Source organism: Phasianus colchicus, chromosome Z, assembly GCF_987193195.1.
Source record: "Phasianus colchicus chromosome Z, bPhaCol1.hap1.1, whole genome shotgun sequence".
Taxonomy (NCBI): Eukaryota; Metazoa; Chordata; class Aves; order Galliformes; family Phasianidae; genus Phasianus; species Phasianus colchicus.
The window spans coordinates 36367604-36390447 of record NC_143476.1 but is presented as its reverse complement, the minus strand read 5'-3'; the positions used below and the strand labels follow the sequence as shown (position 1 = coordinate 36390447).

The following is a 22844-nucleotide window of genomic DNA, read 5'->3' as shown; positions in this document are numbered from 1 at the left end:
ATTTAGGAACAGCTGCTCATGAACTCTCTGAGGACATGGGCCTAAAGAAAATGAACCACAACAGGGTGGTGCACTTCGTACAGCTACACCAAACCATGGCCATCTATGCCACCAAGAAATGGAGTTAAGAACAGAATGTGTGAGAATGAATTCCAGAGGAATTCAAACTGCAAAATCAAGGAACAGTAAGCCAATAAGAACAGTTCAGTTATTCTTTCTTAATCAGTGAAGGAAAATGCTACCAACTTACAATCACTAATGTAGACAAGGGCATTTTTACTCAGTTGCCAACTACTGAAGACTTACTAATGTGATGAGCAGATGTGGGAATCAGTGGAAAAACACTGTGGATAACAGATGTAATATCTGAACACTGCTATTACTCATACTTCAATACAAAATAAGAACATAAAGTAAAATTTAAAAATAAAATACCCCTGGCTGTATGCAATTTGACTGTAACCCCTCTCTGCTTTACTAACTACAAAGTCTGCTGTTACACTTGAAAACATCCTTTTTGAACACAGGAAAAAAAAGAGAATTACATAACCCGGAGAGACGCTTATTTCAGCGTCTCTGAAATAAGAAAGTCAACTGGAATCAGAAACATTTAGGATTCCAAAAAGGGCTATCATATATTTGAAATGTGAAATACAAAACATAACTTGGAAAAGCAACAAAATGGCTAAAAACCAAAACACTTTCTTATTTATTTCACTAGTTAACAGAATGAATTTGTAATATATTTCAAAGCAACTTCTGAACAGGAGTGAAAATAAGGTCATGCACTTGATTCTTTCTTACTTCATGCACTGGATTCTTTTCTGTATGTCATAAGAAATTACTGAACTACATTTTACTAATTGACACTGACCAGATGTTACATACCAGCTCACCAGCCAGACAGTAATTTTAAAGTTTTTATTCAATTGCAATTATAAAACAGAGATTAATAAAGTAAAACTATGTTTAAGACAGGTAGCTCTTGCTTCAGAACAGTTTCACATGCCACTAAAGCTATCCTTTTTTACTATTTGCAATTATTGCTCATTGGTAAGAGGAACAATTGCAATATCTCTGGAACACAATCCTGATGACACTATTTCAAGTCTCTAAAAGCTCTGTACTCGTTATTGGAATTGCATTGTCCATAAGTAAGTGATAAAATCTATCTTTTTACTGGGGCATTATCCATAAGTAAGGATAACATCTATCTTTTTACTGGGAAACACAATAGGCACTTTGTCATTAGGATTGATCTGCATTTTCTCTCATTGTGGGTCAGTTTGTTCTCTCTGGCACTGAAAGCAGGAGTTGATCTTCAGATAGTCTCGGTTGGATCAGGGATTATTTGTGTAATCAGGTATAATAAACATGCTTACTTCCAGGCGCCCATGTGGCTGGAATAGCTAAATGTGTGGCCCAACACAAGAGATGCATGCTAATGACTCTGACACAATGCATCTGTGATGGGAGGTTCTTTATACACCACACTGTCTGAAAACAAAGGGATACAATAAACAACTCAATAACAAACAGATTTCAAACGTCAATGCTATAGTACAGATGTGCCTTACAGATACATCCTGACAGATGTTGGCTTTGGTAAGGAGACTGCATTTTTACTATGCTGACTTCAAGGGATACCGCCTTAGAGAAGAGAGACATTTTCAGTCCCTAGTAATGATGATGCTTGTGCAGTGTCCATGGTAGCAGATAAACGTACACCCTCGCAGGCTAAAGCAGCAGGTGGGGAGTGCACTGTCCTGTAGAGATAAGAGCTGAAGAAAGAGAAGACATTTCAGTCAAAAAAACAAAACAACCAACAAACTGTCAAAATCATTGAAGACTGAAGTACAGATCTGACAGGCAGTGCCTTGTTCATACTGATGAGATAAAAGACAGTTTATAAAGATGGCTTTTTATTTTAAGACTTGAGATGCTAGTATAAATTCTGAACATAGAGTTAGCAAGTTATATAAGTAGGAAGCATTCCTATTGTGTCAGATGCTTGACCTGGGTTAACCCTGATAATGACAACACTCAAGCCCTATGGAAATTTTTACAAAGCTGAAGTTTTGGCACTATTATTTTACATCTGAAAAGGCACCACATACTGAAGGAAGCATAGGAAAGAAGAAAAGTGAATTTATGACAAGGTATCTCAGTAATAACAACTATGGGCTAATACATGTTTTAAATGAAAAAATATTAAAGGGCGTACAGCAGTCAGGCTGTACACTTTGTTAATCCAGCGCCAGGCAAACGCACTGAGGGACAGTTGAATGTCTTTCAGCAACCATGACACTAGGAGTTCATAATCTGTGCCATTGGACTAATATAACTCCTGAGAGAGCAGACGCAATGAGCTGGTGATCACTTGAATACCATGGATTTTTGTGACAGATATCAAAGAAATTTCAAGCTTACAAGGATCCCAAGAAATAATCTGAGACCATCCACCTGACCTCAATGGCAAAAGCAGCTGTAGCTGTGTCATTCCTGAAAAATCCTTGTTTAATCTGCTCTTACAGACCACACAGAGGGCAGTTTCACAACACTCACAGCAGTTTACTCTCACAGCTCCTTCTCTCACCATTCAGAGGTGCACAGGAGTATCTATGGGCACCATGGACAGGAGTAGGTTGGTCATTCCATAATTGCTTTCTGAGTGCTAGCAGCAGTCAGAAAGCAATCAGATATTTAAACAGCTCACTTCTAACATTGATGCTAACTGACTGGACACAATTTTGAAAAGTACTTATGTCCCTTTGTCACATTTTTGTCACCTAAACACACACAGTTGATGAAAGGCACATGTTTATTTTAGTTTTGAAAGGAGGACAGTTACAAAGTTGTTATCCCTTTATGAAGGATCACAAAATACCTAAGAATCAACTTCTTAAAAATTTCAATAACATTTCTACTGTAGGCCTTAGCTAAATATCGACCACTATTAAAAAACTATCTTTGAGTGAAGTTGGTAATACTGGAAAATGGATTCTTAAATCAGAAACATACAGCAACATTTCCATTGGTCATGACTTCACTTTTGGAGTAGCATACCGCAAAAACTTTTAGTAATCATAAAGTCAAAACATATCTGAATGAAATTCCTTATGCTATTCAGTTTCTGAATCCTCCTTTTATTAAGATGAGTCCCATACTTTTCAGATGTTTTCCCAGTGACTGGAAAGATATAAAGGATATCCGTTCCAGCAGTGGTCAGACTAAGTGGCCATTGCGATAATTCTTGATAAAGTCTATAATCCACCCAAGAGGCCTTAATCAAGCAGACTGGCAAAAAAGACTAACTGAAAAGCAAAATATGTAAACTTTGTGCAGGAAGACTGGAAAAGTGGAAATAAAAGCAATACGTACCGTGCTGCTAAGAATGACAAGAACAGTATAAGGCAGACAGCAGCAACCGACCCTAACACAACAGCAGTCATGTATGGAAGGGTTGGCGATGAATCTGAAAGAAATAATCAGATCAAATGAGCAAATATCAAATTATGTAGCTTCAGTCTGGTGATAAACCAACTGAGTCTGCTCAAAGCTGAAGTAATCTAGCAAAACTCCTGTGCTGGATGGACTTGCTGCTCCACCAAGCAGTCCTAGAGCTGACTGTTCAGCTCTACAGGGCTGAGGAGGAAGTAAGACTTATAGACATAGTTCTCAAAAATTATTACCTTTCTCCACTCCCCACTTCCATGAACAACTTGGTCTACATCATATGCCAAGGTTGTCTCTTGTGCCAGACAGTTCTAATGCTTTATTAAATGGCTTGATGCATCTCTTTCATAATTATTGGAATTCAGGCACGATTTCTTTTCCCCATCTGACTTTCTTCCCAAGGCAATGATAACCTTACCCAAGTCGATCATACCATAAGCTACCAAAGGATAGAATAAAAGGCTTATAGTGATTTACATTCAAAAACAGAATTACTAAGAACTACCTGTGAAGGAACCCTGAGAAAAGAGAAACTCAACTCTCACCTGCTAGCCTACTGTGAGTCTGGAAAAATAGAAAATAAAGATTTTCAGACAGACACCCTGCAAGGAACATCTGTTTAATCCTCAAAGCCCTTTCAGTGTTGCTACAGGTAATACCTATCCTTAATTCACTGTGATGCCAATTTCCATATGTTAATTACACAGAACAGACACTAGTCTTCCATAAAATGAAATAAATGCATTGCCTACACATGGCAGAGTCTGTTTTGTGAAATAATTCAAGATCTGCTTTATTCGGACAACTATTTGTAACTGAAGGAAGTACAGTCACAACAGTATTCTACCACCTTTTATGATGATTTATCCAACAGTGTGCAGGCGTGTCTATATGGGACTTGAAACCCTGCAGTTTGGTTAAAAGTTAATTTACAGATCTGCTCTTCACACACATTAAGTAACGTCCCTCATAGGATTCAGTGAACCAATAATACTCTCTGCCTCTCTAACTGCAGAAGTACACTAGGCCAAGGACACTGGCTAGAAGTCTATCCAGTATAATGGCAACATACTCAGTAAGAAATCAAGGGCCTGTTCAGTGCTATTTTCATTCTTTTTCCCAAAATAAAATTCATCTATACTTAGCAGCCTCTGACAGCACTCTAGAAACTGATAAAGAACAAGTTCAGAGAGGACAGTTTTTTTAATCTTTCCAGAGTTATTTGACAGCTCTTGCCTTTTTAGACCAGCAATAAGAGCTATCAACCCTACTGAATTCCTGAGCTTAGCAGAGTTTCTCATAAATACAGGCTGTCTAACTGACATTTTCTTTGTGGCAATAAGTGAACCAGGTCATGAGACTGAACAACAGCAAGCAGCCTAGAAATATGCACTTCTCTGCAGAAGGCTTGTAGTAACAGCAGCCAGGTGTGTCTTCTGCTGAACAGGGAGCAGGAGCACCAAGAGCCATGCACCATTTTGAAGCACTGTCACTCTCCAATGTCACTGCATTCCTAAGTCTTTCCACTCCAAAGCAGAAGTTAGAGTCTGTAGGGGTCTTTAGTGGCTACTAATAGCTAGAAGATGTTTAACAAAATAAAATAAATCTCTAAGCCATTACAGAACTATCTTAAAGCTAATCATTAAAACTTCACTTCTGTTCTACAAGTCTATTGTGCACAAAGATTTATGTAACATTTGGATGGGATGTCTAGAAAGACTGATAAATTTTAAAAAATAGAATCCGTTTTAGAACACTGTCCTCTAGTTATCAAGTGCAAAGCAAATTTTCTGACTCTAACCTTCCCAATGATCATAATCTACAGATTATAAATGGCAAATGAAAGAACAGCCACAACAATTATTTACAATTATGCTGCCAAGCACAGACATTAAGCCTTCTTTCTCACTGAAGTTAAAATTCACTTACTTTTAATTTGTGCCCATACTGCACAGGATTGTGTTCTTACCTGAAAAATGAAAGCATAAAAGTCACTGTTTCTTTATCACCACTTACACTCTCTGCAAGGGCAGTCATCCTCAACATACTGAATGTTTTTACTTTGAGAAACTGAGATGATTTTTTTTTCCCCTGGTAGCAACCCTGAGAGACACAGGTATGAGTTTCATTTCAAAGAAGAGATGAGAACCAAAGCTGGCTGGTGTTTGCAATCCCAATGATGATTTAGAAGTGTTGCATGTAACCTCATGTGCTTCATTAAATCCAAAAAGCCATATAGAAAAGTGTATATTAAGGGGTTGATGTATTCCAGGTGGAAGGAAGCCAAAAATACAGATAATAGAAATAATGTTCCATTAAACCAGTGGCCTAGGAAACACATCTGGCAATGCCAGAGATTAAAAAAAAACAATACAGGAAATAATCTATACCAAAGAGAAAAGGAATATAACATAGAAGCAGCTCAACAGACAGACTGCAGAGATATTTAAGCAATCTGTGCTGTTCAGTGCAGGAAAAGGCTCAGCACAAGTAATAATAGAAAAAAATCCTCAGTATCAGAAAAGTAAGAAAGGGAAAGAACTGGGGTTACCAATGCATAAAGCTGTGGGATGCAAAAACTGAATTCAAAGATTTATTTAGATAGGCTAAACTTGTACATATTTGACTCATCAACAATCAGGCTTCACAGAGTAAATTCTGGGAAAAAAAAATAAAGTCCAACATCCAAATTCCAGAATATTTTAGGCTAACTTGTCACTGTGAACCAAATGTTTTGGATGGCACACAGGATATAGTTTACACATATTACCAAATATCAGTAACAGCTCTTACATTCACTTGTTTTATTTCACTCAGTTTGGATAGAGGAAGTCACATTTCTTACTGGAAGTTGTATTCAATTACTCAGTTTTGGGTGCAGATTTCCACAATTATAGGGAATTATTTACACGTGATTAACAGATGAGCTTTTGCCTACTTCCTTCCTTACTTCATGTTGCATTCACGAGACTGCTGAACTCTATTTTCATATTATGAGCTGTAGGCCAAGATACAATTAGGTGTTTTTTTCTTTAGTAGGTGTTTTATTTTTACTTATGACATTTGGGAACTGTATGCATGTGGAAAATATGGCACCTGAGAAAAACTACCCACAGAGAAAAACTACCTTTATTAGGAAAAAATGATATGCTCTTGACTGCCAAGACAGGTAGTGACTGGAAAACTAGTGGCATGACATCACGGAAGGCAAGGCACTGGAACACTGAACATAGCTTAGGGACATTTTGTTTCTAAATAAAATCTGTATTTATCTTAAAATAGACAATCAAAAAAATGCTAGTAGCGTGCTTTATTCCAGCAACGCTTCCTCAAGGGAGCTGGCTGTATGGAAGTCAATACACATTACAAAACATATTTTTCCCTTATCACTTGGAGAACTGGCATATAACTTACAATTCAATATTGTGAGAATTTTTCATTGCTTAGGAGTGGTTTTCAGGTTCTAAAACTAATTTCTTCCCCTAAGTTTAGCCCAACAGATGCCCCCAGTTACTGAGGGCAGAGATGAACCTCTGCTTTAAATTCTTTCTATTGTTTGCCTTTTGGCATCCAGAGTTGCTCCAGAATTACAATTACATAAATATCTGTAAGGAGTTAGAAGAGTTATTTAAAGAAGCATCAGATTTAAACTAATTCTGTCGATTAGAATCATAAAAATTTAACAGGAAAGTAACATTTTCCTTTTTTTTCCCAGCAACATGTCATTTAATCAGTATAAAGAAAAGTTTACATAACACCAATTACCTTATTCCACTTGCTTATTATTCTCAAAAAAACACAGTATTCTTTTCCCAGTTTTAAAGGAGCATTATAAAACTTTCCGTAGTAATGTCTGTCTCCAAGAGCAACTGACATGTTATCAGCAACATCCTTTGCCCGAAATTCAGCTGCCACATATCCCTTAGCATCAGTGGTGTTGCTAAAGAAAGTTGCAGAGGCAAAGGAGTCACAAACGAAAGTACTTTGCAAATCAAGTGGAAGCACAATCACTTGATAAAGACTAGAGTGGGGAAAAGAAAAAAGTAAGCATTAGCTTTCAGTTCAGTGAATAAAACATCAGACGTTTATTACATTTTTATATTATCTTTCCTACTTTGAGCCCATTAACTGCTTTTAATCATCAGTGCCCAGTATCAACTCTTCCTGTACTGAAATACTTCTCTGTGCGTGTTCATCCTTGTGTTTTGAACAAAAAGCAATACACACAATTTACACAATTTAAAGCTAGGAGTTTTTATGACATGCACAGTAACATTACATGTTCATTCATGCTCAGAAGACTATTGAGTTATTGCACGTGGCCATTTGCTCCTCCCACCTTTCATACAAGTTCACCTATGAAATAGAACACATCATGGGGATCTAAAAACAATTCCTAATTTCCCTACAACTAGACTTTCTGTTTAAAGACAGATACCATTTCTAGAAAACTGATTATATCTGTCTTTGTTATCTGAAAACAACGTTTAGTTTATAGTATCCAATCATAGCAAGAGTAATTCTTACAGCAGTTACCCTCACTATTTCCCATACTATAAACTTTGAAATGTTTTTTGCTTTAGTGTAACATGAGTTACACCTACTTTCTTCTTTCACAAACAGTAGTTAGTAAGACGCAAATCCTTTTTCTCTAGAAATGTATTTGGGTAGTAATATTCTAGTATGGAAACACTACTTCAGAACATGTACAAATACAGACTTTGCTCTCAATTTCCTCTGACTCCTAGAAAAAAGAATATTTGTACCATTAAGTTACTTGGAAAACAAAAACAATAGGGGTAGTTTTGCTTTGAATGCATCAGTAAACATTGTGTGATTTCACTGTGTTAAGTGGGGAAAAAACAACTCATAATTCTCAAAAACAAAATTTTGGTCCAGAAATCAAGCAAGAGTCTGAAGCTAAACATTATTTTGCCAATGGAGGCAACACTGGGAGTTACAGTGTAACTCCTCACCTACTGCTAAAAAAAATAATATAACCCAAACAGAAAGCTCCAGTATGTAACACAAATCTACAGAATGTTGTTTGAGAGGGTAAAAAGTGCAGAGACAAACCTGATGGGTCCATTTCGATCTTCTGCTTTTCGGAGTCTGAGCAATGGTGCAGAACCTTTTGCTGCAACAAATTCTATATCTGGGAAGGGGGGATCTAAAAGGCAAGCAAATGCCAGAGAGGTTTTAGCAACATTGTAGGCATGAGGATTCCTAGATAATTTTTCCCCAGAACTTCCTCTATCCACTCAACTTCAAACTTCGAAGGCTTAAGTCTGCAGACAATAAGAAGAACCTGATCAAGTTAACAGTGGGCAAGTATGAGCACTATAGCATGGCAATCCTGACTAGACTGCCTGCAGTAAGGTATACGTGCTACTTGGAAAAACACAGAAATCGAAGAAAAATGATAGCCTGCCCTGAAATGAGAGAGGAAAGACTGGCAGGAAGAAGAAGGATTATTTATTAGACTAAATGAAATGGCCAAGGAGAAGAAAAACATGCCCATCTCTGGGCACACAGTTCATTATGAGAGATCAGTCTGTATGAATAAAGGACAATCAATCTGAACCAAAAGCACTTTTAAGAAGGCAACTTTCTTAGTTACTGCAACAGTCAGCTAGCAATACCATGCCCCTTAAATAGGATTTCGATATGAGTACGGTGCTCTGATTTGTACTTCTGGGAATGTGCATCTAGGCCAAAACTGAACAAACACTCCTGCTGCCAATTACAGTGGCAATGATGACAGCTGCACTCTGACAGAGACTGATGCTATGGAAATGGAAATTGCCAGGTCAGCCTACAAGCGGAAATGAAGAGATCTTCAGTGCATGCAGCTGAGAGAACAGTGCAAAGCTTGTGTACTACCTACCCCAGAAGTCCAAAAGAATTAGCATGGATATTTACAGGTATGGGTAGGCTGTTTGAAAACTGGTCCATCAAGCCTCTGATGCAGTATCTGACCAAAGAGTAACAAATGCATATAATAAAATAATAAAAAGCTTATTTGCAGAAAAACAATATTGAAATATTAGAAAGAATAATCAACATTATGGAGACAAGAAAATCACTGCAGATTTACAAAAGACAAGTCATTTCAGGCAAATCCTTACTGAGATGTGTGGACTTTTCAAGCAACTGGAATAGAGGTACATGCACATATATGTTAATGTACAAGTGAATCATCGCTATAGCTGGAGAAAATGAGGACTGGTAGAAAAAGTGTAAAGTGGGTTGAGAACTGATTAACAGGGAGCTAGCAGAATGCAACATGTTGAAAGCACAAGGACTTGCACTCAGGAAGGTCATTACATTTCTTCCAAGATTAAAGAAATTAAGTTCTAAGACAGCCATACTGTAAACAATCGTGGTGCAAAATCCAGGTGCGTTCAGATGAATTTGAGGCTCAACAAATGCTAGACAGTGTAAAACTAAAGTAGTAGGGAAATGTTACAGAAGAAGAAATGAACAATCTTAGGAGCTGTTGTTCAGAAGAAAAGAGGGGCAGTATAACAGCATAACATGCAAAGTGATATACATGCGGCAACCAGCATGTTCTGCGGGCTTTTTTGCTGTGTTTTTGAAGTTCATTTGAGTAGTACGAGGAGCATGCTAGTACAACTCAGTATAAGTGTTAGTCATCAGAATGGTAATGGAAAAAATAAGCAGGAAAAGATATCTCTCAAAAGCATGAAGTTCTCTGTTAGGCTAGGATAGTACCAACACAAGCATAGAGGGTCCAAGAGAGCTTGATTCACAGCCATGTGAAGTTCCAATCAACAGTCCAAGAGAGCAGAACAATGGTGCTCTTTTTTCCTAACAATGGAAAAACTGTATTACAAGAAAGAACCAGAAACTTGACTTTGTACCTCTAAAAATTAAATTTGAGAGCTTATGTGATGTCTGATTTAAATAAGACTGCAGCAATATGGGAAAGGAACAAGTTAAGTATAGAATGACCAAAATAAATGCAAAAGGCCAGTTGGAAGGAATCTCTGAAGGCCATCTAGTCCAACTCCCCTGTAATGAACAGGGACACCACAGCTACATCAGGCTGTCCAGGGCCTGATCCAGTCTCGCCTTGAAAGTCTTCAGAGATGGGGCATCAATTACACTGGATAGGCTGCATAGCTGGGCTGAAGTCAATGGGATGAGGTTCAACAGGGCCAAATGCCGGGTCCTGCACTTTGGCCACAACAACCCCAGGCAATGCTATGGGCTTGGGGTGGGGTGGCTGGAAGACTGTGTAGAGGAAATGAACCTGGGGGTATTGATTGATGCTCGGCTGAACACGAGCCAGCAGTGTGCCCGGGTGGCCAAGAATGCCAATGGCATCCTGGCTTGCATCAGAAACTGTGTTGTCAGCAGGAACAGGGAAGTGATTGTCCCCCTGTACTCAGCTCTGGTGAGGCCGCACCTCCAGTACTGTGTCCAGTTTTGGGCCCTCACTGCAAGGAAGACATTGAGGCCCTGGAGTGTGTTCAAAGAAGGGCAACAAAGCTGTAAGGGGTCTGGAGCACAGGCCTTATGAGGAGCAGCTGAAGGAGCTGGGATTGTTCAGTCTGGAGAAGAAGAGGCTTAGGGGAGACCTTATTGCTCTCCATAACTACCTGAAGGGAGGCTGTAGTGAGCTGGGGGTTGGCCTCTTCTCTCGTGTAACTGGTGATAGGACTAGAGGGAATGGCTTCAAACTGCCCAGGGGAGATTTAGGCTGGATGTTAGGAAATACTACTTTTCTGCAAGAGCAGTCAGGCACTGGAATGGGCTGCCTGAGGAGGTGGTGGAGTCACCAATTCTGGAGGTGTTCAAGGAACGTTTGGATTTTGAGTTGAGGGACACGGTTTAGTGAGAACTATTGGTGATAGGTGGATGGTTGGACTGATGATCTTGTAGGTCTTTTCCAACGTTGGTGATTCTGTGATCACTGGGCAACATCTTCCAGTGCCTTACCACCCTCAAGGTAAAAGATTTTTTCCTTACGTGCAACCTTAATCTACCTTCTCTAAGCCATTGAAACCATTTCCCCTTGTTCTATTGCCACAGACCCTGCTAAAGAAAAGAGTCCATTCCCTTCTGTCTTCCCTTTCTTTCCCCTTTAGATACTGACAGGCATCTCTCAGGTCACCTTGCAGCCTTCTTTTCTCCAAGCTTGCAGCTGGATCTTTACAGGTACAGCTAGGCTGTTTGAAAACTGGTCCAGCAAGCCTCTGATGTGGTATCTGACTGAAGAGTAACAAATGCACAGCTTATTTGCATAAGAGCCCCAGGTCTTGCAGTGGTTTTGTGTTGTTTTCAAACAAGCAGAGCAAAGGGGAACAGAGGGCAAAACTCATGCTGGCCCAGTTCACAACAATTATATTTTCCCAGAATTTGACAGGAAAATTGCAATATACGTAAACAAACTGCCACCCACACCTGACAGCCCTAGTACAGGGGCAAATGAGAACAAGATGTAGATACCACACTAGCTTTAAAGCTCAGCATCTTTTCCACTTTTAGTTGCTGGCAAGAAATACAAATTGTGATGCACAAGACAACCTGCCTGCTTTAATAAGAATAGAAAACAGCTTGCAACAATGCAAAGTAATGATAATAAGGACATATGAAAGGAATGGATTTCATTTCTGAAATCCATATAATCAGAGAAGAATCCAATAATCAGAGAAGAAACTCTTCCACATACAGCATTTGGCAACTAGAAGCATTCAAAGCATCCTTCCAGAAATTCAATATTTGCAAAAATAAATAAATAATCTGTTCTAAAGCCATCATAATGTTCTGATTTAAGAATCTACATAAAAAATATAAAAAACAAAAGAACGAGAGCTAGAACAGCTGGAGGGAGAAGAGAAACACCACCGAATGGATGAATATTGATTGTGAGAAGAAAGCAAGACTCTCCAACGTGTTCAGGTGCCGTTGGCACCTAACTTTTGTATAGGCATTTACTGTGTGTTCTTTTGTTTTAGCTCTCCACCAGCAAAACAGACTAATATCTGTAGCAGTACCAGGAAAATGTAATAGAACTTAGCAAGAAATATAAGCATATCCAGAGGCAGTCCCACTCTAGCACTTGTCCAAGCATTAGTAGACCAGGATTGCTATGACATTTCATTATCATGCTCATTCTCCACAATAAAAATCAACCTGCTGAGTCTGCCCTTGAACCCAAAGGCTCCAGGAAAGAAGTGCACCTGCTTTCCAAGTACCACTGCAAAAGTACAGGAAAACAGCACGTCTCAAAGCTGGAGTGAAAACCTTTCATAATGTAATCATATTCTTCAGAAAATGCTGTAAACATTAATAATCATGAAAAAAAAATTCAAAATGGAACAGATATTTTTTTCTTTTGTCTTGGAAATGTACTGTTTGACAGATATGAATTTGCCAGCACTGTTTATTGCTACAGCCCAAGACTGCAATTGCAAACTGCTGTAGTGTGAAGGTATTTTATGAAATTTTCTGGGAGTGGTAACAGGAATATTTAATACCTTTCCTGCCACCTGATTCTACGTACAACTCTGAAGCTGTAATTCTAGGACAACACTGTGCTGCTTACTTTAGGAGATACAATGCTAGCAAGCAAAGTTGTAGCACAGGTTTATTAGGTACACAGATAAGTCAAAAACAGATGCACAGATCCATCCCACTTCATATAGCATTACAGATGAAACATATTAAAACTTGTATCTTATTAAGCAACCTTTGTTTGGGGACAGCACAGTCCTTTTAATACTTCCCTTTCTTATGCTGTGCTACTGATACAGATTTAAGAATAAAGAGCTAAATCACAAATCCCAAAACCAGTTGGTAAATCTTCTCAAGTTTGGGGAAATCAAACTGAAGACTTCTTTTGCTGTGATTTTGTGTTGGTTTTGTTTGTTTGTTTGTTGTTTAATGGTTATTCCAGGGTTTTATACCCAGTAAAGTATTTCACTGAGTTTTAAAACACGGTAGTCAAAAACACTGCTGTAAAATATGCACAAAAAATAAGGCAGAGGCATTCATTCAGTAGAAAAGGTTTTTTACTGTTTATATTACTGTCTAATGAGTAACTAAGTTTACACATTTCAGTTAAATTTCTTTAACAATGAGGAAAGATTTTTACTTTGGAGAAAAACGTTATTAGCAGAGGAAAAGGGAAAAGGGAAAGGAAATAATCAAGATAAAATCTACAGAAAATGATGACTTAAATCTCCTTTAAAACACTGTCCCTTAAAAATGGAAATAGTAGCAGCATGTGTGTATGTGTATATGAATTCATAGCTGAAAAAGCCTTAAGATCTACCTTCCTCCCCAAGGTAGCCTATTCTTACATTGCCTCTTTCCTTTTTGCATCTCATTCATTTTACTCAGTGTAAATTAAGGTAACTACTTAAGGAAAATAACAGCTGACGTAAGTGTATCACTACAAATTTGCAAAGAACGATAAGCACCTACAGCAATATTAAAGACCTTCCATCTTCCAGATGGAAGATACTAAAATAAGTGTTTCAGTGAGCATGTAAAGCACAGGCTATAAAGCACATTGATATCAAGTACCCTGTAAACAAAATAATAGAGGTGATGAGAATGACCATAATTTCATGGATGTTTATGAAAAAAAAATCTTTTTAATTCAGGAGATAAAATTATTGAGAAGGTTTATATGAACTTAAATATGCATTTGAATGATCTTTGTGTAAATACTAAGTGCACACATGGAATTTAAATAGAAACATTTACAGGATTAGCGTCTTATTTCCTCCTCACAAAAGAACAATTTTCATGCTCAGGTTTTATTCACTCCCCTTTTCTCTGGAGGTCTTTAATGTGCTGTGAGAGTATGAACTGTCATATCACAGCTCCAACAATCTTTCCATTTCCTCAGTGAAAGCAGATTTGATTTTTCCCTCTCTTTCTCCAGATATCAAAAAACTCCATCTATGAAAAAAAAGTGTAAATATTTTTCATTATATGATGGAGCAGAAAAATAATGCATCTTTTTATATGTGTGTATACCCTTCGCGCGCACACACATCAGACTTCCCTACCTGTACCCTAATAGAATTGTAAAATCATTTAGTTGGAAAAGACCTTTAAAAATTATCAAGTCCAATGAAGAACATTTTTCATTTACTAAGTCCAAAGCAGAGGATTCTAGAATACTACACTCAGTCTGTGATGAAATTCTTTCTTTTAATTCTGACCATTTCCTCAACTTCCTGCTTGTGAGTCTACTTTCCGATGTACACATTCATATGAATTTTGTCACATGTGATCTTTAAGAATCTATCCCAAAACAAATATCAGCATTATTTTCATGTCAAGAATTAATTACTGTTATGTAGAATATTAGAAGTGAAAGCACACACAGCAAATTTATTATTCTGTTTTTCAAACGCTTGGAAGTGGTTATAAAACCCTGTCTTCTTAAATTCATATCTGAAGCAAATAACAAAATTAACAAGGGGTTGTCTGAGCATGCCTCCATAAAAACTACAAAATGAAAAAACAACAGAGCCACATGTAATTAGAATAAGTCTGACAGAAATTGTAAAATACAAAGTACACTCAAAACACACTTTCCTTCTCTTCCTTGGAAAAAGACAAGAGCTCCCTCCTTGATTAAATGACAGTCTCGCTACCATCATTTCACACCTACAATGTAATCACTGGCAAACCACTTCATAATTGACTTAATTTCCTATCGTGAGTAGACAAATGTTGAGAGCTCAACTAAAATAAGACATAAAAGACTGTGAAAGACTGTGCGAGATGCCTGTTACTGGAAGTAGGAAAGGAGCAGGACTTCAATGATCCATGAAACATTTGGTAGACTATATTTACCATCCACAAGATGATAGGCAAAAACAGCTATGTGCTCAGCACAGAACTATTTTAAAAGGATGCTTCTTGCCAGGAATTGAAGCAGGCTTTTGAGTCCCAAATTCTTGTGTGGGTTTTTTTTTTTTTTTTTAATTTCTTTACAAATCCTGTGGATACAAGATATACTCATTCAGGATATATAAACTGGAAACGGATTTCTCAACAGACATCTGTTAGTCTTCCTTTTTGAAGAAAACTTTTCACAAGCACTTATTTTGCACCATATTTTGCAACACTCTGAAGACTTTACACACACTGTTGGGAAATTGAACCTGATTATCCAATCATCTGGGACATGGCTCTTGACAGTATTTGAAACTCCACAGGTTCAATTTTCCAAGCTCCCCAAATATGAAAAGTGTGTGGAAGCCAAGGAGATGCCACACCTACCAGATTACGGATTTGCCCCCATCTGGGAAACAGACCAACTGAATGTGCATTTGTTAACAGATGCTATATGAAATCTTAGACAATAAGTGAGGTTGCTTCCATAAATTAACAGTTAAACATCTGCGTGTGTCTCAGCTTCTTTAGAGTCTCTGTTTTTAAGGCATATCTTATGTTTACACAGTACTGTTTAGCCAGAAAATTACCAGAGCCAGACAACACTTTCCAAAGTTAAGCTGGCAGAAAAACTGAGATCATTCCACCCACCACAGAAACATAACCATCTGGTTTAACAACATACATTATTACAAATTAGCTGGACAAATGAAAAAGCAAATTATACACCTACTCTAAAATTAAAAATAATTATATAAATTAAGTTGTTTGTAAGCTAATGCAATTCTCCAAATAGAAGGCACAGAAGTCAAAGAGATACTGCCAGAATAATTGTTTTATCTGTTTCCTTTTCATCTTAGATTAGCTAAAACAGCATAAAACATAACATTTTATTTAGATTCTCCTTAATTGGTGAATTTTGCAGCATGTAAATGCTTCTTGGCATTGCAGTTTTTTTGGGCATATTTTTGATATAGACTCCTAATTGCAGAGGAATTTCTACCTTTTATTGCTCACTGAAAGAAGTTAACTACCAGTTATAAAACATCTTGTGTGGCAAGATCTCCCTTCAAAATGGAAATGACCTAACTTTTATGAGAGGATCTCTTCTATCTAGGGCTACGCAAGTGCATTTGCTAAGCACTGACTCAGTGGAGAAGGGAACATGCCAGCTGACAAGTCACAAATACTGCTTCATACAACACCTACTGCAAAGTGTTCTCTTGAGCTCTTCTGGATAAGTGAGTCAACATGGTCTGGCAAAGTTTAGGAACTCTGACAACACAGTAAAGAGTACCTTTACTTTGCCTTTATTCCAAGTGCACATTTCCTCAGCCAACCACACTGTAAGATAGTAATTAGTTTTCACAAAGATACATGATTCTGATTCTATGATACATGTACTGATGGATACTACTTTTGAGTCACAGCAAAGTAACTGACAAAACATGTTAACAATCCCAGTCATTGTATACCCTAACCAGATACCGTACCTTCAGAAAACAAGAGATGTTTTGCCTTTTGTGAAGCTTAAAAAAGTTAGATTTACTTTTAAAAACCTTGTAGAAATATGAATTTCTAGAACTACCAGTCTCCAGTTCCTCATTTGCAGTCAGAAGAGGACCGGTTCCATCTAGTGGCTGAACAGAGCTACGTGCACAAAGAGAGTTTCAAGGATTCTCACCCACCTATTTCAACTTGTGGCCCAAACGGTAAGAAAGGGCACTAGCACCAAGCACTGTACTTCACAGGGTAATAATAATAACAACCAAATACAGAAAGTAGAGGTGTGGTATAAAAACGTTCCAAGCAAAAATGGGTTAGGAAGAGACAGATTTTTTAGCATAACATTTTAGTACCATACACTTGCAAAAATATTAAGGTTGAGTATCTTCAGACAGTGCATTTTTTGCTCAAATGGCTTTTATGTTTTGTATTCTACTAGTTATAGATAAAGGGATCTCTCTGAGGTACTTACAAGTACTTGCAGGATTCTTTGTACTTTGTACCCACGCATACTTTAGAAATACCTGCTGTGCTACAGTCTCCATGGTGGAGAGAACTGGCGTGGAAAGAGTAAGTGACCTAGCACCTAACAGCACATGGAACTGGCCCTCTCTCCCCTAGGTACCAATCTTGCATGTAACTCAACAATCCATCTTTTCCCTGCCTTGCAAAAAGAACACTTCAAAACACTTCATTTCTCCCCCTCTTCACCTGCTGGAATGCCAACAGTACTAAATCCGTGAAAGCAAATATTAATGCAGAATTTTAAGCACGGAAAGAGCCCTTTTGATAGCCCACCATTCAACACGGAGATGAACCAGGCTATTTCACCCGCATCTCTCATACCTAATAAGTTCTGTTGAGAACACAAAAAATAAATGGCAGGACCTACCTGTGATTTGCGTTGTCATGGAAACCAGCAGTGAAAAATTCAAAGCTACCATGGAAATATTAATGGAGTAATTGGTGCCTGGCTGCAAATCAAAACAAACTTCTGGAGTCTGCTTGCGTGTAGTAAGGTTGAAGGTCATTTCATGCAAGAACTCTTTCTGATACCAACGTTGGCCTTGCACGTGAAACTGTAACCAAACAATTACAGGATGCAAATTGTAATGTTTTAATATATTATTACATTTATTCATGTCACACTCTAATTTAGAAGGAATAGCACAAAAACACATCACTGAATAGAGTACCAAAATTGCTGGCAGTTCTTACGTGTAGAAAATCTGACAAGTGCAGTCCCTCTTGTAGATCATCTCTGACACTGTGGTAGTGCTTCCACTTCTCCTAGTCAGTCTTTCCTCTTTTCTACTTTTCTACTTTCCTCTTTTCTCGGACCATAACTTCCCCCAAGTCTCTCTTGCCTCCTAACATACAGGCTTCTGGTAATGGTGCACTTTCAATGCCACTATACTTTCATGGCGCAAAGCGATGCATTACAAAAGTAAGCTCACGTGCGTATACATGTGATTTAACAACGAGGAATAAGTGAAAATCAAGCAACTCCGACCTATGCGAAAATGCCAAGTGCCGTCCAGGATGTTCTGACAAACAGCTGTGGCTCCAGGAAAACTTATAGATCCACTGTTCTTATTGCAGTTGGATTTTTGGTGTGGTTATTTTCTTGTTGATATCCCAAATGATAAGTTATTAACTTAAGGCTTTTCCTGATCATTCTATAAATCTAAACTGAACTGCTTGATGTATTTTGTTCCTGCTGATAGTCCTTTAAATGCATCTTATGCCTTTGGATAATCAATGAGCACTACTTAGAAGATGGAGGTTTGAGACAACAGCAGGTGGTCACAGTTCTGGTAGAGACAGCTCACAAAGAAAAGCCTTGTTGGACAAAAGGAAGCCTGTAGGGACATCACAAGGCAGAGTGTACTGCCTGCAATGGGAACAGCCTTGTCTGGAGTGGACAAAGCTGAAGGTACAGTCATGTGAGGCAAAAGGTACTGACAGGGGAGGTACAGATAGGGAACTGTAAAACAGGGGAAACAATAAGCAAGAAAAAAGTGGTTTATTTCTATTTTGAAGGTTGCTGTGAAGCTTTTTATGAGGGACAGCAAAAGAACAAGGAATAAGTGACAAGTACCTGAAACACTGCAGGTTATTCACATATATGATTGACATACACTGTTTCCTATAGAGGGTCAAATTCAAAATACAGATTATTACTTACTAAGTATCTGTCTTCCATATCAGCTCCCCTTACATTTCTCCGCCACTTCAAGCAGGTATCATTAAAAATTAACACGTTATTGAAAGCTTCCTTTACTGTAGAAATAATAATAAAAGAAATAAACTTATCACAGGGACTTCACATTCCTCAACAATCTGAATGCAAGTAGATGAAAATAAAGAAGGATCTACTTCTAATATCCTTCTGAGTTGGAGATAGAACCTCTTTTTTTTTTTTTTAATTTTTATTTTTAATGAACAGGCACAGTGATATTCAGGAAATCAAGACCCAGATGAACGGAGGGTGTAAGGACAAAGATTCAGTGCTTCAGAGCTTCTGACAGAAATAAAGTTATCAAGGAATTATTTGTTGCAGCTGCTGCCCTTCAGAAAAAAACTCTTGAGAGTTAAAAAAACACAAATATTTCATAGACATTTATTTCTCAACATCTGCCCCCTTACAACTACAATATCAGAAGGCAAGCTTCACATTTCCATGACCAAACTTACAGAACTCTGCAGTTAGAACATGCCTTTCGCAGTTACTGAAAAGCTGCCAGAACATTTCTCATCAGCGCTAAGCATAAGGATGTTATCTGTAATGCTCATGTCACTTAGATCAATATCACACAGCTCTGTCACAGTGAATTCTCCCACAGAACTGGTTGTAAAAACAAGGAATGGAAAACAGTAAGCACCGTGCCATGGTCTGATATCCTTGCATGTAGCTAGCAATTGCACTGTACCAATCCTGACAAAGGCTAAAGGCAAATTCTGAAAAAGCATGTTTCCCATTTTTTCTGCAGGGCACCTACTGTCACAGCTCTGAGTACAGATTCAGTGACTGAAGTGAGCACAAAGAAAAGCACCTGCAGAAAAAGATGGTGGTGATGGTGGCTACATCTCTGTAGTGAGCGTCAAGAATGATCTTGTCTAGCAAACAGCTGTTAACCTCTCTGCAAGGATCCAACAGTTACCTCTGCACCAGAATAAATTCTTCTACAAGCACAGTGAACACAAAACAAAACCTACCCTTTGTTTGAACTGCTACTGTAACTGAAACAGGTATGTTTGTGGAAGAGATGGTAGTAATATTCACCACGTAGTTACTGCCAGAGTTGAGGTCTAAACACACCTTTGGATTATCTTCACTCGTAGTGATGTTAAGTATCACATCTTCTGAGAATGTCTTTTCATCCCATCTTTGGCCAAGAATATGAAACTGTTGAAGGGTTAACAAAAATAATTTTGCAAAAGGTTGTGGCTCTCCAAAATTCAGAACATCAATTCAAATAAGCCTAAAGAATCCAGGTGTCACCCATTTTAGAATATCAGCTCAAATGAAAAAACAAGCTTGGAACCAATCTCTGATGCAGTCAGATGGTTCAGTTACTAAATTAGACTTTTAATCTCTTCTGGCTGTTAAATAATACATTTTGTTTATTTCTACTACAAATAAAAGGAATCTTTAACATAGATTCAAAAACCACAACCAACACAAAAAGTGAACTGTAACTAAATGCTTCTTGTATAGAGCATGCATGGAACAAGTCGCTACTTTCTGTTTTTTCCCTATTTTTTCAGCCTTGCCCTAGAGAATCAGGCAAGGGTGAATAATAAGAATAAGGCTACATAACAGTAAAAGACAATATTTCAGCTGACATTCCCAGCACTGTGAAGTACAATCTGGTATTTGAGCTGAAGGGGCAGATTAAGCTTATCTAATTGAGATCAAGGCAGTCCAGTCCAGACAGTGTTTGGAACTTTACTCCATCTGTGTATTGTCCTGAATTTGACTATTCTGAAGTGTCCCACTGAGAACCGATTTCAGGCAGCAGCAAATCACACAGATCACATTACTTAGAGATCCATAGTTTGCCAGGTACCACAGGGTACAATGAAGAGCATTTGCTTTGAACTATTAAGGTAATTTGGAACTTGTTTTTTTCCATCTCAGTGGTGCTCAATAAAAGCACTCAGACTAAAACAGCACTGGTTTATAATGCAGCAGGAGAAAGCCAGGTTGTTTTCCAAAATTATCACCCTACCTTGAAATGCTTTTCCACATTAATTTCCCCATCCTTTTTCATTTTTCATATTTGGACATGCTCAAAAAAACGACCTCTCCTGAGCTGTTTTTATTCCTAAAACACGAGAATTCTAGTTGCATCGTTTTGGATTTGAATAACTGCTGATTGAAAACTTGTTTTTATGAATTTGTATTTTAACTTTTATTCTTAGGTTTACAGGTGGCAAACAATAATAATTACAAAGGTTGTTTTTGATTTCCAAGAAAAACAGTTCTAAGAATATTCAAATGATAAGATGGTTGAATCTTTCGAGCAAGGCACAGCATACTATCTACCTTGTATTTCTGAAATAAGTTATATCCCATATCCACAAGTGATATGTTGCTTGCTTGAAATGTTTACATCACAGATAGGGACAGAGAGCAAACTGCAGTGTTTTCTATGTCAATGCTCTGCAATGGAATTTCACTAAGGCATGAACTTGTACTGAAATGCTTCCTGTAGTTTCAAGCAGGTATAAAGATGCTTTACAGGAACTGGATCCAACAGCTCTTAAGTCTTTCAACTAACATTAGGACAGATATATGTTTGTTTCCCAGACCAGTCACAGTGTGGCTTACTGGGAAGAGTGAGCCAAAAACTCAACATATAAACAAAACCCACTGAACCAATCTCCAGTAATGACTTACAAAAATTAACTAGAACAAGACTTCTCTCAGCTTCAAATACTGCCTCACTTACTGTGTAAGTTTTTTGCACTCCCAGTCTTCCAGTTCTCATTTGCCATTTCACACAAGTTTCATTGAATATGGTCAAATTACTGAATAATTCCTCCTCTGTGGGCAAAAACACAGAACAAAAATAGTTATTATTTCTCACATAGATCTTCATATATTTGGAGCAACAGTTTATTTCTGCACTTTCCCAGTTTCTTTCACAAAGGGTAAATAAAATAAAGCAGGCAGAAATTGGGTGGCAAGCTTTGCCTTAAATGTGGTGGCTCCTAAAATCAAAATACAATGTTAAGTGAAAAAGAACATTCTGATCTAAATGGCTACAAAGTCCTTAAACACAGAGCCAATATCATGTAAAGTACCACAAATAATGAAAACAAAAATAATTCACTAAGTTTGCATTTTAATGTGGAGTAATTTTAATCCTAACAGCTTTTCAGATTAAAGCAACGGTACAGTTTCCTGTCTGCAAATGAACTAGGTCATTCAACCCATCAGAACTCTGGGTGACCAACGCAGAGGAAAGAACGACTCTTTAGAGAGATTCTGCTCTGCTAGGAGGTTGCTCCTCCTAGTTATAATACATTACACTCATACCATCAGCATGTATTCCTGGTCAGAAACATTCACTGATTTGTGCTTGTGCTACTAAAAACAAAGAGCAAGAAACAATGCCCCAGTCCCACAACTAATGCCACCTGTTCTACACTGTCCTTGAGCTTGGCTGCCAGCATCTGGATCTCATGAAATGCAGTGATCTGTCTTTTTATGCATGAGCCATTCACGAATGAACCTGAAGACTTTGTAGACGACTGAATCTCATGCATTAGAAATTGCATTAAACAGCAATCAAAAAAGTCAATGTTTTAAAAGATCTGTTCACAAGTAAAGGGGGTACTGATAAGCCAACTTAAAAACAAACAAACTCTAGAAAACAAAACAACGCTTCTCTGAATTCAACAATCTGAATTTTAAGAAAGCTTCAGAAGAGGTTTCTTTGTCTGAATGAACGTCTTTGTTCACTGGTTGCTTGGGCTTTCTTTTT

The 22844-nt window shown here is 37.8% G+C and overlaps 1 protein-coding gene across 3 annotated transcripts in view; it reads right to left on the bottom strand.

Moving 5' to 3' along the window:
* Positions 1 to 625: 625 nt before the first annotated feature.
* Positions 626 to 22844, bottom strand: part of SUSD1 (sushi domain containing 1) — a 38610-nt gene continuing 16391 nt past the window's right edge. For 2 of the 3 annotated variants that reach the window (XM_031608332.2, XM_090131318.1), the window contains exons 8-16: positions 21807 to 21901; positions 20068 to 20257; positions 19037 to 19131; positions 17741 to 17927; positions 8533 to 8626; positions 7222 to 7477; positions 5386 to 5425; positions 3382 to 3475; positions 626 to 1781 (exon numbers count right to left, since the gene is read on the bottom strand). In XM_031608332.2, coding sequence (XP_031464192.1) covers positions 1652 to 1781; positions 3382 to 3475; positions 5386 to 5425; positions 7222 to 7477; positions 8533 to 8626; positions 17741 to 17927; positions 19037 to 19131; positions 20068 to 20257; positions 21807 to 21901 — 1181 coding nt within the window. In that variant the 3' untranslated portion in view covers positions 626 to 1651. The remainder of the gene's footprint in view (positions 1782 to 3381; positions 3476 to 5385; positions 5426 to 7221; positions 7478 to 8532; positions 8627 to 17740; positions 17928 to 19036; positions 19132 to 20067; positions 20258 to 21806; positions 21902 to 22844) is intronic. The other variant, XR_016461620.1, reaches the window with a different exon arrangement.